General features: G+C 39.5%; 1 protein-coding gene across 1 annotated transcript in view; it reads right to left on the minus strand.

Annotated features, from left to right (window-relative positions):
* reck (reversion-inducing-cysteine-rich protein with kazal motifs) overlaps nucleotides 1-16,676 on the minus strand; it is a 70,068-nt gene that overhangs the window by 24,750 nt on the left and 28,642 nt on the right. The window contains exons 6-11 of the mRNA XM_083545304.1: nucleotides 15,697-15,744; nucleotides 12,095-12,128; nucleotides 10,728-10,925; nucleotides 9,328-9,592; nucleotides 9,031-9,204; nucleotides 4,589-4,801 (exon numbers count right to left, since the gene is read on the minus strand). Coding sequence (XP_083401430.1) covers nucleotides 4,589-4,801; nucleotides 9,031-9,204; nucleotides 9,328-9,592; nucleotides 10,728-10,925; nucleotides 12,095-12,128; nucleotides 15,697-15,744 — 932 coding nt within the window. The remainder of the gene's footprint in view (nucleotides 1-4,588; nucleotides 4,802-9,030; nucleotides 9,205-9,327; nucleotides 9,593-10,727; nucleotides 10,926-12,094; nucleotides 12,129-15,696; nucleotides 15,745-16,676) is intronic.

Below are 16,676 nucleotides of genomic sequence, written 5' to 3' on the forward strand. Positions count from 1 at the left end.
CACACTGTGGAATAGTGCCAAAAGAATTCGTCCAGTGATCAGTTTCAACTGACCTTCACTAACAAAAATAGATCAGTTGAACTCTTCTTAAAAGGTGCTGAATTTGTAATATATACTGTACATACAGAAAATTATACTTAACTGTACTGATACTGGTAAATGATAGTCAGAAGAAAAACACACCAAGCTTCAGCTTTTAAAGGGTGCCATTACTTCTGCTTCATAATTTATGTTTACTTGTCCCCAGTGGATAAAGTGAGCCAGAACAACATTCAGTAACTTTGTAGAATGTAACTGTATACTTCTGATGGGAGTGGTTTCTTCCAGGATAACCGATGGCCTTCCACAGCATGCAAGGGCCCAATTGGTAGTTTGAAATGGATAATGAAAATAGTGTATATCATGCGATATCTCAATCCAGATGAACACCTATGGCAGATTTTGAAGTGATGTATTAAATCTCAACCACCAATATCGAAGGAATATATATTGAAAGAATGATGTTTATCAATCCAGCACAGTTCCAAAAATTAGGATCTGTTTAATAAAGCTGTTGTTCATGTGACTTAGAGGCTGTAATAAAGGTAATAAATTGCGCTGTACATTTTTAGACAAGGGCATGTGTAACTGAAACCAAGAAGGAAAGTAAATTTCCACTGAAGAAATTAAGAATGGAAACAGCTTAATCACTGTTTGCTATCCGACAGTGAAAATACTTATTAAGGCCCTGTGGGACTTCAAAGGTTACCCTGGAATACATATAATCATAACTCAGCATGGTCCAAACAAAGCTGCGAGTCAAGAGAGTCAAGCAACTTCAGCCAGTACTTCGTTGTTCTGAAGAAGGATGGCATTATGCAACCAATCCTAGATCTGTGTTCTTTGAACTGCTCACTCAAGAGGCTCAGGTTCAAGATGCTCACTCTCAAGGAGATTGTGTCTTAGATCAAGTCCGACACTGGTTTGTCACATAATTTTTCACATATCCATCCTTCCCTCTCACAGGAGGTTCCTGAGGTTTGCTTTTGGGGGCAAAGCTTACCAATATCGTGTCCTTCTGTTTGGCTCTAGCCCCGCTGCGGCTTCAGGGCATCCGCATTCTAAATTATATTGACGATTAGTTGGTATTAGCTCGATCAGAGCTGCAGACGGTCCGGCATCAAGATGTCGTTCTCGCACACATGAAGGAAATGGGGTTAAGACTTAAACGCAAAGAAGAGTGTGCTTTCTCCAGTACAGAGAACCACCTTCTTGAGCGTAGTGTGGGCCTCGACCGTGTTGCGGGCACAATTGTCTCCTGCCCGGATCGAAGTCATGCTCACTGCAGTCAAGAGAGTAAAAGCAGGCCAGTCACTTACTGTGAAGCAGTTCCAGAGGCTGCTTGGTCTTATGGCGGCACCGTCCATTGTGATTCCACTTGGCCTCCTCCATTTGAGACCCCTCCAGTGTTGGCTCAGAGACAGAGTTCAGGTTCTCCTGAAAGGGCAATCCTTTCTGTACTATCATGGTACTTCTGGCTAACCCCTTCGAGCCTTAAAAGTATGGAAAGAACCTACTTTCCTGTCTCAAGGCCCCTTGTCATCACGTTACGCTAACGATGGACGCATCCCTCACAGGGTGGGGAGCGGTCATGAGTGCCTGCTTCACCCAAAGTTGGTGAAACAAGTCACATCTTTCATGGCACATGAACGGCCTGGAGAAGATGGCCGTGTTCTTGACACTGGAACACTTCCACTGAGACCTGAGAAGTCACTACATGTTGGTCTGTATGGACATGTCATGGTCTTGTACATCAACCACCAGGTGGGTCTCTGGTCTCGCCTGATGTACAGGCAGATCCTCCTATGGTCCCAGGAAAAACTCCTCTCATTGAGATCAGTTTACATCCCGGGCCGACTGAACTGGAGACTTCGCACTGACCCCTCTGGTTCTCTCTCTCTCTCTCTCTCTCTCTCTCTCTCTCTCTCTCTCTCTCTCTCTCTCTTTCTCTCTCTCCTCTTTCTCTCTCTCTCTCTCTCTCTCTCTCTTTCTCTCTCACATTTAGCCCTATTGAGGCTGAACACCATGGTGCAGACGTGGTAGAGGCTATCCCCTCTACCTATCCCCCTATCTCGCTGCTCCCAGGTGTTCTGGAAAGAATCCAGCAGAAAGGAGCTCATCTCCTCCTGGTGGCACCTCGTTGGCTAGGCAGACCATGGCTAACGGACCTGCTGTCCCTCCTCGAGGGACCTCCTTGGGAAATTCCTTCCAGGAGGGATCTCATCTCACAAGCAGGGGAAACCCTGGTTTACCCACACCCAGAGTTATGGAAGCTGTGCTGTGGCCCCTTTCCTGAATGCCGATTGTGCTTAGACACACTAGCACACTGGACACTCGTTCCCAAAGCGTTTTCGACAAAGCTTGAGTTCCTGAAAGGTAACGTCACTAGGTTACGTATGTAACCCTAGTTCCCTGAAAGAACGAGAGCTGCGTCAATGGGCCATACTCCCTTCATACTTACCTTCTTCTTTTTCAGAAGCTGATGGTGTTGCTATCGCGCTCCCATTTTGTAGCTTCCTGGTTTGTGGGACGACGCCCGCCAATTACGTCACGACTGCCTATTGGCCAGATTTTACACATGATTCAGAGCGTGAACAACGTGAGGCGTTCCCAAAGCGTTTTTGACGCAGCTCTTGTTCCCTCAGGGAACTAGGTTACATACGTAACCTAGTGACGGTAGAGACTTAATATTTTGTGTGCTTATTTCTAAAATATTTTTTGTCAAACTACCATTAATTCCACATAGCAAACCTTCTACTGTTGTCTCTAGAAACTCTATGATTGGCATTCTATGTTTGAATATTGTCAGACGCATCATCTCTGACGAAACTGGACAAGGTTTAGCCAAATGTCAATAAGAGAAGGTAAAAGCTGACCAGATGAACTCTCTCACAAATTTCAATGCAACACCAGTATCTAACAATATGCACTTATCTGCAAACTGTCAGGTGCTGATTGCTAGCAGACAGAAACTCTGATGCTTGCTGAAACAGGACAGAAGAAGGATGCTGATGAACGATGGTGAGGTCACTGCCTGCCATCACTCACTGAGATGGGCTTTTGTCCTGAGCTGCTGGAGTCAGGGCATTTCATGTGTCAAACACATGAACTAGAGCATTCTCCAGAACTGTTGCGTGAGGAGGACTAATCCTTATGCTGCTGCGGTGGGAGCAATTGCCGAGGGACGACCCGCTGATCGCCAAATACGACAAGCTTCAGCTCGGAGTGTAAACACAGGTGTGATAAAATGCAAACAAAACAGTCCGTTTTTCTCTCGTCTATGTGGGTGGGAATGACAGTGTCAGGTGAAACATCTCTCTAGGCTTCCTGACAGAACTGTGCTGTCAACTCCTGCATGCCTCTCTGCTGTGTGATGATTCGAATGTATGGCAACATGCTGAGATGAACTTGGAGATTTGCTTGAACAACCTCAGAGTCTGGATATATCCAGCAATCAGCCAACTTATTCTTACTCAGCTTACTCTTTTGAGTTGACTTTTGACACCATTTGTGAAACATGAAAATATCAAGTGTGTGTGTATATATATATATATATATATATATATATATATATATATATATATATATATATATATATATATATATATATATACATACAAAAGATTTGGAATTTGGAATAATGAGAGCTTGGCAAACTCATGGGATTTCCTCATCAAATTCATGAGGCAGTCACCTGGAATAATTTTCAAGTCACAGCTGTGCCTTGTCAAAAGTTTATTTGTGACATTGCTTCCTTCTTAAAGTGCTTTAGACCATCAGTAGTCTTGTGTGATGGTGTGGGGGTGCTTTGCTGGGGGCACTGTTGGTGATAGTCAAAATTTGGAGCACACTTAAGAGGCATGGCTACCACAGCATTGTCCCACAGCGACATGCAATCCTATCTGGTTTTCGCTTAGTGGGACCGTAATTTGTTTTCCATTAGGACAATGACTCCAAACACACCACTAGGTTATGTGAGTAAAAGTTCAAAAAGGAGAGTGATGAAGTGCTGCATCAGATGAGCTGGCCTTTACGATCACCAGATCCAAATCCAGATGAGATGATTTGGACCAGAGAGTGAAGTAAAAGCAGCCAACAAGCACTCAACAGCTCTGGAAACAATTCCAGGTGACTACATTATGAGGCTGTCATGAGAGAATGCCAACTTTGAAGATTTGAAAATATAATCCATATTCTGGGTTATTTAACAAGTTTTTGTTTACTACATAATTCCATGAGTGCTCTTTCATAGTTTGGATGTCTTCAGTATTAATGAACAATATTGAAAATAATAAAAATAAAGAAAAAGAGATGGTGTGTCCAAACTATTGACTGGCACTACACATATTTATATATTTGCCCTGTAAACATGAATTATACACCCTTACTTACACTCAGTAAGTGTAATACAGTCATTGTAACTTTTTGCTGATACTGTTCTTTGAAAAGAACTTAAGTTTAATGAGTTCAAATCAAATAAAAGAACTGAACTGAACTAAATATGGAGAGAAAATAGACAGGACTAATACGTAGAGACTGGAATACACACTTGCAGATGACACTACTTCTTGATTTGCTGAAGCAGGGTTTGATTTGGAGTGCGCAGGCCACAGCTTTCCACATTTCGGGCCGACACTTTCTGATGTCCAACACTGGGATGTTCATCAGAGGCATCTTTATGGTTCCATTGGACCAAAGTTTGATGTCATTCATCGCACCCTGGTCAGATTGGATGTTGCAGCTCCGGAAGAGCTCAGTTGGCCTGAGAAAATATAAAAGGTAGAGAGTTAAACATTAATTGAATGTCTTTAGCACTTTTCAAGTATCCCACTCCTGACCATGACAGTTTATTACCCAGACTGAAAAAGTCTTAATGGGCTGTCTTGGCTTTGGCGAAGTGAAAGCTTTTAGTACAGTTCTTAAAAAAACAATAAAAGCTATCAAACTGAACATGGAAATTCGTAATTTGGGGCCAATTCCAAGCAGTCTATGACCTGACCAACATCGGACCAGTAGAGATTAAATGGATCTGCATAGATGTACCAGATCCCTTGATGCTTAATTGGTACCCCTTGACAGAACTGAAAAATGTCCCCAAACCACATGCCATTCAACAGTGTGATTTGTTTTTTTCTAACCCAGAAAAAGGTTTATGTACATCATGTAGTCACAGCATACAAAGTGGAGGTTTTGTCTGTGCTGGTAAAACACTTTACTGGCTTTTACAGCAGACTGACTCTACAAGCTTTTTGTAGGTAAGAAAAGTGTTTGTTTACAACATTTTGTAATGTTTTGTTTTGGTGGAAGCAGGTAAGTGAGTGTGAGCCATTACCACCGAAAGAAATAATTAATTTCCACAAGAGCGTGTGAGATCATAACATTATGTCTGGGATAGCTTTTCAGAATTCATCCATTTAAAAAAAAAAAAAACCCAAAAAACTGCACAAGCAATTTTATTAAAGTATACCAAGACACCAAGATAACTAAGGGTGCTTTAACATATGCAACAGTGAGGACAGCTGAGAAGATCATCGGAGTCTCTCTCCCCTCTATCATGGACATTTACACCACAAGCTGCATCCGCAAGGCCAACAGCATTGTGGATGAACCCACACATCCCTCACACACACTCTTTACCCTCCTGCCATCAGGGAAGCAGTACTGAAGCATTCGGGCCGTCACATCCAGACTGTGTAACAGTTTCTTCCCTCAAGCCATCAGGCTTCTCAACGCAGAACTGAACTGAACTAAACTGAACTGAAGTCACACACACACACACACACACACACACACACACACACACACACACACACACACACACACACACACACACACACACACAAGTGTGACTGATCTGAAGTTTCCATTCAGTTGCAAGTGAGGTTTGATGCAGTGTATTTTGAGTTACAAGCAGCATTTTTGTTGCAGCTTGTAAATTAAACCAATGAAACCCCAAAGCAGCCCCGTATACCCCTTGAACCTTTTTTTTTTTTTTTTTTTTTTGCTATTTGGTTTGGTCAATAAAGTGCAGTATGTGAAACCAAACCAGCAAACAAAACCATCATTTTTTTCTAGAGTGGAGTGTGCAGCCTGATGGAACAAGCAGTAAGAAACACCTGCAGCTGATGAGACTAATCAGTGTGCTCTGTTTCAGTCCGGCCATGCCAATAAAGAAAGAGAGACAGGCAAAAGTTTACCAAACAGAGCTTCTTTAATTACTTTCGTTTTCACCCCGGTGCTTCCTTTTCAGTACTCACGCCGGGGCTCGCCTACACATTCACGAATCGGCCCGCCTTTCTCCAGCTAGTGCCCATGCTCAGTCACTATTCGGCGACCCTTGCGCTCTTCTCTGCTTGGTGGCGCTCTCTCCCTAGGCTGTTGTCTTGCTCCTCTTTATTGGCGTTGCCAGACTGAAACAGAGTGCACTGATCAGTCTCATCAGCTGCAGGTGTTTCTTACCGCTCGTTCCGTGCGGCTCCGCTCTCCACCGCTGGCACAGCAATTATGTGACAAACTGTCCTAAAAGGATCATGATGATTAAGTTGTTCCACAAACCTTCACTGTATGCTTAAATATGCATATTCATCTTATGCTGGACTCCTTTTGCATTTCCTGTCAATACACACGCTGACTCGAATAACAACCTCAAAGGCGAATCGACAATTTCCCCCTGCATCCGTTTGATGACAGGGTGTGTGCGGGATTTACTGGTACCCCTCAGCATTGCAGATAAACACAACAATCCACAACCATATTTGTCCCCAACAGCTTTTTCATGCTCAGTGTTTTGCTCTGTGCCACTGCCAAGTCCTCGAAGCAACAGCTTTTGAAATCTGCAGGGGTACCCACCAGTGCAATCCTCTATAGGAAGTCTTCAAAGGAAATAAAAGCCAGGGTTTGTTTGCATGACCTTTGCATTCTGCCGTAGCGGCAAGGGTGCCGTCATTTTAAAGAAAGATTCATCAACCCTGTCCAGTCTAAACAATACACAGTATAGTTTGGATTACTCTGAATGCCTGAGCCTCTGGGGGGATGTGGGCAAAAAGCCTACAAATAATGATATCTTTGACAAGGTAAAACATCTTAAGCAGAGGGAATCAATCTTAATAGTTTGCTTTATGCAATACATTTTCCCAAGTAAAGTCTACATCAAATGTGATTTCAGTTATTTTAGGACTTGAGAGCTATTTAATAATGACTGTACATGACAACTGACTTTCAACATCCAATAAAACATGCATAAGCCATAACAATAAATCCACCTGCTTCATATTGTGTAGGTTCTCCTTGTGTTGCCAAACCATCTCTGACCCATTGAAATATTTGCTGTGGTTTCTGGCACCAAGACATTGGCTGCAGATCCTTTAAGTCCTGTAAACGGCAAGGTGGGGATCTTTCTTGGATCTGACTGGTATGTCCAGCGCATCCCACAGATACTCAATTACACTGAGATCTTTAAACTCTGTTGTCATGTTTGGGAAACCATTTCTGAGCAATTTGTGGCAGGGTACATAATCCTTCTGAAAGAAGACACTGACATTGCTATGTATGCGTGCACAACAATGTTTAAATAGGTGGTATGTGTCAAAAAACTTCAGCATGAACCCCAGGACTCATCACAGTTTTTTCCAACTTTGCCCAGAGCATCACATTGACTTCACCAGATTGCTGCCTTCCCATAGTGCATCCTGGTAATATTTGTTTACTACTTAAGCAATAGCCACATATAAAGGTAAAAAAAAAACATGATTTATAAGACTTGCATTACGTTACATTCACATATTTTCTAATTGATGATCATGCTACATCATAACACAGCTCTGCAGGAGAGCATAAAATGCATCACCATTAATGCAACATCCCCCTAAATTGGACACATGATTTTGTATTGATCATTTTATTGTGTACATAAGTGCATAGCCAGCACTATCAGGAGGCTCTTGGGAGGTTGGAAGGCTCTATGATTGTGAAGGAAAATCAATCAAATTAACTCTAAATAGGAGCTCCACTTTAGAATCTACTGGTGTAGAAGACACGTTTCTATGTCTTAAATGCATTGTGATTTTAAACTGACTGAAATTTGTTCTACATGATTGTTTCTCTCATTTTTACATCCTTGTCTGTCAGTACTATATTCTTTACTAACAGCCACTGAAGGTCATAAAAGAAACTGTCCTCTCCATCAACCCAAGAATGCTCTAATTCACCAAGCCACATCTGAAGGAAAATGCCGGCGAGTTCTACCATCTGACAACAGTTCATCATCAAACCATGAACATAAGGATGCTGTTGCAAATTCTGTAAATCAGCTGACCACAAGTCTCTCTATTGCACGATGAAGACTCTGAACCTAAAACTGTTGGGAATAGTTCTGATGGGTGACCTGAAGTGCAAGCACACAAACAGCCACTCTCGCCATAATAACACAGACCATGCAGACTGATATACAGCATAAACTGTATATTAATTAATTAATTTCCTGTAAGCAATTTTTTCTAATCAAGATTGAAGCCTCTCCTTGTGACACATCGATATGCCAGGACCCTGGTGGAAACACCAGTGCCTCAAAAGGCATCAAGCACGCTCTCATTTTTACTTAAAAGCAATTTAAAGACAGAGCAATGGTGTGAACTGGCCTAAAAAAGAACCCATTCGGACAAAACAGAACCTCTGGCTGGTGAGAACCTATTCAACTCAATTCAATTCAATTCATTTTTATTTGTATAGCACTTTTAACAATGGGCATTGTCTTAAAGCAGCTATACACAGAAAATGTTGTAAGAAAGAATGAATAAGATTGTAAGTTTGTTCCTAATGAGCAAGCCGGTGGTGACTGTATCAAGCAAAACTCCCTCAGAAGGCATAAGTTAGAAACCTTGAGAGGAACCAGACTCAAGAGGGAACCCATTTTTATCTGGGTGGCACTGAATGTCAATTTATTACAGTTAAAGAACCTAGATTTCTGGTGAATGTTTTTTTGGGATCTGTTACCTGTTGTTAAAGTTGGTGCAGTAGGTAAGATCTTTGCAGCCCAGTTGGCACGGTTCCCGCACATCTGCCAGGCAGGTGATGAGATCAGTTTCCACAGGGCTGTACTCGCAGACCTGGTCAAACTCCTGCCATGTCTGAGTTCCCCAGTTGGTGCTGATCTCCTGGCACATAACTCTGTCGAACAATATGTTACACAACTGCATTCAGAGACGTGAACACATGTGGGCCTGTCAGATCTGCTTTGTGTTAAGCAAAAACGTCACGCTAAGGTTTAACCTAGGTTAAAAAAAAGCTGACCTGCACTGTGAGGAATTCGCTTTGGAGCAGCAATGGAGCTTGGCACAGTCCATCTTGGCTGTTGGGGAGGTCTCTGGGTCACTTTTGGCCGGAGGGTGAGCGCTACCCAAAAAGCACTGCCACAGTGGGTCCTGGGGGAGGGGCTGGCTTCCACACTCTTCAATCAGACCTTCCATGATCTCTTGCTCGGTGTTCATGGTGCGCAGGATCCGTTTACATGCCGTCTGGCAGTGTGCCTCCTCAGCCCGGTCGCAACAGTACAGGCCTGGAGGAAACATATGCTTATGATTAGAAAGTATGACAAGAAGAATGCATAGAGATTTACATGGCCTGTGGAAAAGGTAAATGTCCTGATTAGGTAACAAGCATATGATATATTGGTTCTAACATTGCTCAACAAAAGTGTAACAGGAACACAAACACATAACTACATATAAAGCATGAAACCATAACACTTAAATGAATATCAAAGAGTAACAAAATAAGAAAATGATTTTATGCCTGGTAAATTAGGTAAAAGTTTTTGTGTTCAGTAAAATAGGATTATATGATCATTAGGTTTATATGTAAATAAATATTTTTATAATTATGGCAGCTTGGAAAAAACATTCAAAACATTCTAACATATTATACTTTTAAAGTTTAAAAACATTATATATACATTTTATATACATTGTATATACATACATTGTGTATGTTTGTGAATACCAGACCTATTCCAGATATTGTTCTATTTCCTGTTATAATAACCTCCATTATTCTGGGAAGGATTTCGACTAAAATTTGGTAAGTGGCTGTGGGGATTTGTGATCACTTAGCCACAGGAGCTTGACGTCAGACATTAATGTTGAGTAAGAAGGTCTAGAGTGCAGTCTGCATTCCAGGTGCTCAGTGGAGGTGACAAAGGTCACTTGAGTTGTTCCACACTAACCTTGGCTACAACATTTATTTTGTTACCACCAAATAAAATTAAAAAAATGTACTACTTAAAATAAATAAATAAAAACATTGCTATTTATTTGACACATTTTCAGTCTATTTTCTCTTTTTATGATTATGTTATTTATACAATATATTTTGATTATTATTATTTTAATTAAATAATAAATTAATTTATGTGTGTGTGTTTCTCAATTGTTGTGTTTTTTTTTGTTGCCTTCTTGTCCAGGTCACTCTTGTAAAATTAATTTGATCTCAGTTATGTTGGTTAATTAAAGGTTGCTTTGAGAGAACATTTTAGTCAAAAGCCAACTTTTTACAATTTTGCCATTTTTCCGGAATTTACTAGAGAGTTGTATCAGCCATCATACATTTCCATGTTAGATCAATTAAAGCAATACAAATTAACAGTTAAAATAATCTCATTGGTTATTTGTGCAGAGTGTAGGAAGTATGCTCACTATCAATCGGGCTCCTAGTCGGATATGATTTGGTATAGTTGGTCACGCAGCTCATGAGCTGAGGGCTAATGCTCTGGCAATACTCCTTGACAGTGTTGATCTGAGACACGGTGGGTGAGGAGTCTGTGCGGAAGATGGCCTGGCAATATTCCCGGCAGTGAGTGTGTCTCCCTGCGTAGCTGCAGCACACCGAGCCCACTGCAAGAGCACAAGAAGACACGCCAATCAAAATAAATAAATAAATATACAAATAAATACAAATTCTCAAAGCTGATAACATTAGTGAATTGAATTGAGCCTGTAAGTTATAGTGGTAGGAGAATGCTGAGAATGGAGCCACCAGGAAGGAGGAAAAGAGGAAGGCCAAGGAGGAGGTTTATGGATGTGGTGAGGGAAGACATGCAGGTAGTTGGTGTGAAAGAGGCAGATGTAGAGGACAGGGGGGTGTGGAGACGGATTATCCGCTGTGGCGACCCCTAATGGGAGCAGCCGAAAGAAGAAGAAAATCTTTTTTTATTTAAGAGAGAAAATTTTAATAATTGGAAAATATAATTATTAAAAAATGAAAACTATTATGAAATATATATATAATAATAATTATAATTAAATGCAAAACGTTGAATATTGTATCATATTCAGTATCGAGCTGTAAGCAAATTGACCAGGTTAACTCATTCATCCAATTAAAGTCTTATTTCTTCCACTGAAGCACATGCTTAAACGATGGAATTGATCCGACATTGAATAGTCAAGCTTTACACAAACCTGTAAGACTTGCAACTAAGAAATTCTTGTAAAATAAAAAAGGAATTCTTGTACATATTTCTAAGATTTGAATTTTCACTCAGCTTGTTACACTGAACAAGAATGACAAAGAGAAGCATTTAAACCCTACGGTGTGTGTGTGTGTGTGTGTGTGTGTGTGTGTGTGTGTGTGTGTGTGTGTGTGTGTGTGTGTGTGTGTGTGTCTTTCATAAGCCCATGTACCCCTTGGGTCACTTGAACCAAAGGTTATTCCTCATAATGCAAAGGGCTATGTGTCAGGGGGTCCGAAGTCCGGACAGGAAACCTGTACCCCCTGTGACTGTGTCTGCAGGCCAGTGAACACACATATGAACACAAATAAGCATTTCATTCGCTAGTGAGCTAAATTGCAACGAGATGAAAGGTCATGCCCTTGCCTTGCAGGCACAGAAACATGATTTGCCAAGTAGAATGGGGTCTTGTTTCCTTTTTGCTCACATTAAGGCACATAGAAGTCACACAGCAGTTTCAATATTGTACAATATTTCCAAATCTAAATACAAATGAGACAATATATGAGCCATTTCAGTATCATTTAACTTGTTCAAGCACTGCACACTTACTTTCATTTTTGGTGATACAGCTGTAAAGTGGTTTCTGCAGAAAAAAATGAAAGAGCATGTTAAACACAGGCTCTGCTTTAGAGAAAGCAATAATATTCTTGATAGAGAAAGTTATTCTGTTACTTGTAGCTTTTGGCACTGCCTTGTTTAACATGTCCCCCTCCCCAGTATATCAACATCAAAGAATAAAAACAGATTAAATCCTTGGAAGATTTTCAAAAGGCTGTGTTTCGACCTTGACAGGCAGTTCAAACCTTCCGTCCCATACTTTTGTATATAAACACATAAAGCACCGAGATACCATTCAAGCAACAATCTTTCTCCATACTCCTGCTTTTAAAATTCATTTCAAAATTGGGCCATCATGACAATATCAATTAAAAAGAACCTTTCTGAAGAGCTTAACAGCACTGGTCATTAACACCTTACTCTGGTTTGCTTGCCAAGTTAAAAAGAAAATCTCGGGATTCCCATAATTGCTTTATAAAGTTGCGTGCTTTGGCTCGAAACAGGATTGCTCGTAAATTGAGGGCATAAGATAAAAGCGTCTCTGGGTTTAAAGCGGGAATGTGTCTGCTCCAAAACAAACATTATACCAAGCGGTTTGTTTGTTTATTTAGACAAAGAAGGTGATCCAGATTAAAGGAGGAAATAAAGGAAAGGGAAAATGTATCCATTAAAGCCAAGGTATATGATAAGTGCTATACCGAAAAAATGACTTTATTTATTTATTTATTTATTTATTTATTTATTTATTTATTTATTTATTTATTTATTTTTATTTCATATTTTGTTCCATTGCTTCACATTTCTTCTAAAACCAAAAATGTCCCAATACATCATGTATGATAAGTAAGGAACTTATTTAAGAAACTAATTTGTGAGAATTAAGACTGGCATATGGGAAATCTATTCATTAAAACATACATCAAGATTCAGGCTCAGTTCTGGGAGTGATCCTCAGAGACATAAAGGCCATTTCTGCTAGTCTTTAAACATTATCAGAAACACTTACTTACCTACATTTTGATATATTCTTTTAGTCTATTCTCTACATTTTTTAGCTTTTCTCTTGGATGTGCTGCGTCCAGTAATGTATGCATATTATCATATTATCATAATATAACAGAAATACATTACATTACATAAAGCTGTTGCTTTAACCAATCAGATTTGCTGGCAATACTGGGGTCAGGCTAAAGTGTAAAATGCACAGCCCACCACACAGAGTTCTGGCAACAGAGCAGCTTACAATAAACCTTCATGTCATGTAAAATAAACAGGAGGAATTACTGAGAATCAAGGTTAGAGTTTTGTTTATCTGTTTATCTTAAAACAAAGAGAGGTAAATAAAATGAGATAGAACTAATACTGTCCATACCAACATGAAACGTGTAAATGATTTATGAGTTCAAGAATTACCTATTGGTTAGTTTGTCCTTCAATTTTACATTCGACAGAAGCTCAAGGCTTGACTTTGAAGACTAAGATTTATTTATTTATTTATTTTACTTTTCATTACTCGCATTACAAACTGTAAATTAAGTAAATTTACATAAAATAGTAATGTGATCCTGATATTATGATGAAAAAAAAGGCAGAAACTTAGTATCATGCCGTTAAAGGAAGTAATTAACAAGGGTGTAGTGTGATGCGAATCAGATTTTTTTTTCAGTTTTTCTAACAGCACATTCTGAATTGTTTGATTGCTCTGTGGAAATAGGGTGGGGTTGCTCATTTACTAGGGTGTGCATGGAGGGAGGAACCAGGGAAGATGAGCGGTAATGATCAAGCTGTGTGAAATTGAGGTTTCTGTATTTCAGTGAGCAACACAGATTTGGATGTGTGTGTGTATGCGTAAATAAAGAAAGTAGCAAAATGAAGATCCATTTAAGTTGTTCCAACCTTTTATACCAAAGCAGCTTGCAAATAATGGCAAACTCTATCGGATATATACCAAATATATATAAAATATATAAATATATATAGCCTATCCACTTGCCATCCTTTTTTTTATCCAATTATAGTTATGTTTAATGCTGTAAAACATGTATTTATAATTACACATATGTATCAGTGATCAATGTGGTATAAGAGGATTAACTATAATCGACTATAATAGAAGTTCTTTACCAACCTCTTTCTCACTCTTTGTCTATCTATCCATTTATTATTAGCCCCTGACTTTAAAAAGTGTTAACCAAATAGGTTGCTGTCTATGAGCTGTTACTACAAAAACTATTAACTGTAAAAAATATATATAAATTTGAATGTGCTCTATAAATGATCTGACCAACCAGATTCAATCATTTAACTGCGCCGTGGGATCAAGGAAATTGCATAACACCTTTATGCCAGTAATATTTGGGAAATCCAGAAGCACCTTACTATATGCATCATTATAACACTTTATAGCAGTCTTTCCTAGAGGGTGACCAATTCATCGGTTTTGCTTATTAATCCGCACCGATAGTTGATTCCTGGAATTATCGACTATCAGCAAAAATCAGCATGCAGCATTTTTCAGCATGCGCCCGTGCGCTTCATAGACGCTGCACGCTGCACAAAGAGCGCTATATTACATTTATTATTTATAATAATTAATTATTAACAATTTTAATAATTATGTAATAAAATTGTTAATAATTAATTATTATTTAATTACTATTTTAATAACTATGTATTAGGGGAGTGGTGGCTCCAGCGGTTAAGGCGCTGGGTTACTGATCGGAAGGTCAGGGGTTCAAGCCCCGGTATCGCCAAGCTGCCACTCTTGGGCCCTTGAGCAAGGCCTCTATGCTCCAGGGGACCCTTACGAGAAAAATAAACCAAGGGCCGTGACGTCGGAGCGACGTGGGGCCGCCTTCCCGTGGGCTCACCACCTGCAGGAGGGACCGTAAGGGACCGGTGCTGAGAGGATTGGGCAGCAGTCGAAGGCGGGGGCCTTGACAGCCCGATCCCTGGACACGGAGAAGTGTCTGGGGAATCTGCTTAGACTGCTGCCCCCGCGACCCGAATTACGGATAAGCGGGAGAAGATGAGATGAGATAATTATGTATTAATGAATAATTATGAATAAGAATCATGATTCAGTACTGCTTTTTATTGTTTATTTTTGTAATTAAGTTCATTACTATTTTACATGAAGTGTTACAGTATGCTTGTTTGGTTTTTATCCAGTATCCATTTTTTTAAACTTGATTGATTAATTGGTTATCGGCGAATACGATCAAACCTGGCTATCAGTATCAGTATTGGTCGTTTTCTACTCTTATCTAGCCACTGATTCCAAACTGTTATTCACAGAAAGCAAGTTAAGAGTTAGGATTGTGTTTGATTTTTCATGATTCATTAGCTACGTAAGACGATCTGAAACACAGTGTTTTGCTATTGTTCAGTTGAAAGTTGTCACACCAAAGTCTGAATCAAGTTTGCAGGTTGACTTGTGATCAGCTCTAACCCTGAACTCCTCAATTACTTCTCAATTAACCATTAAATCCTCCTACACTGAAAACTCTCACTTAAAGATTTCTAAACTTAGTACATTCAAAGTGAGCACTTATTCTACCAGCTGTTTAGCTGATACTTTACAAAATACTTACCTCTGTGTCTTTTCTGCATACTTTTGTGATATCATTTCTAGATGATGCCTGGACACGAAGAAGAAAAAATTTAACATCAGAGATTGAGTCCAAACCGAAAAAAAAAAAAAAATCTCAGACATACACTATATGGACAAAGGTATTGGGACACTTGACTTTTCCAGCCATACCTGGTTCTTTTCCAAACTGTTACCACAATGTTGAAGGCAAACTATTGTATGGAGACCTAAACCTCCTCCAGCATGACAATACCCCTGTTCGCAAAGTCAGATCCATGAAGATATGCTTTACATGGGTTGATGTGGAGGATCTTGAGTGGCCTGATATAGAGCTCTGACCTCCTCAAACTTACTGAACACCTTTGGGATGAATTATAATGCTGACTGCACCCTCCCCTCATCCTACAACACTCTTGTGGCGAATGAGCACAAATGTCCACAAGCACACACAGAGGAACATTTTCCCAGAAGATTGGAGATTATTATAACAGTAAATGGGGGCTAAATGTGAAATGGGATGTTCAAATAGCACATATGAATCTTATTGTAAGGTGTCCACAAACTATATATTGGCATTGCATATAGGGAAAAAAAGATGCTATAAATATTATACTCAGTACACACTGAATAATAAATCACTTATGACATAATTAAGCCTGTAGTTAATTAGACTTTTCTTCAAGCTCCAAATTCCCAAAAATATAGTTTCTTTCTACAAAAATACATAATATACTACTACTGTTACTACTATTGCTACTACTAATAATAATAATAATAACAATCTGTATATAGAGCAAAGCTATTTTACGATTCAAATGACCAAATAATTGTAAACTTTGTATATAAATATAAATGTAATTTAATGAAGAAAATTTATATCTGAAATATTGAACAAAAAATTTTGGAATGACATTTTTACTGTTATATTTGCAGTGTATCTCTACAGTAGCAGATTTCCAGGGCATTTCCCTTGTTTTTTTT

The sequence above is a fragment of the Silurus aristotelis genome (assembly GCF_946808225.1).
Source record: "Silurus aristotelis genome assembly, chromosome: 1".
Lineage (NCBI taxonomy): Eukaryota > Metazoa > Chordata > Actinopteri > Siluriformes > Siluridae > Silurus > Silurus aristotelis.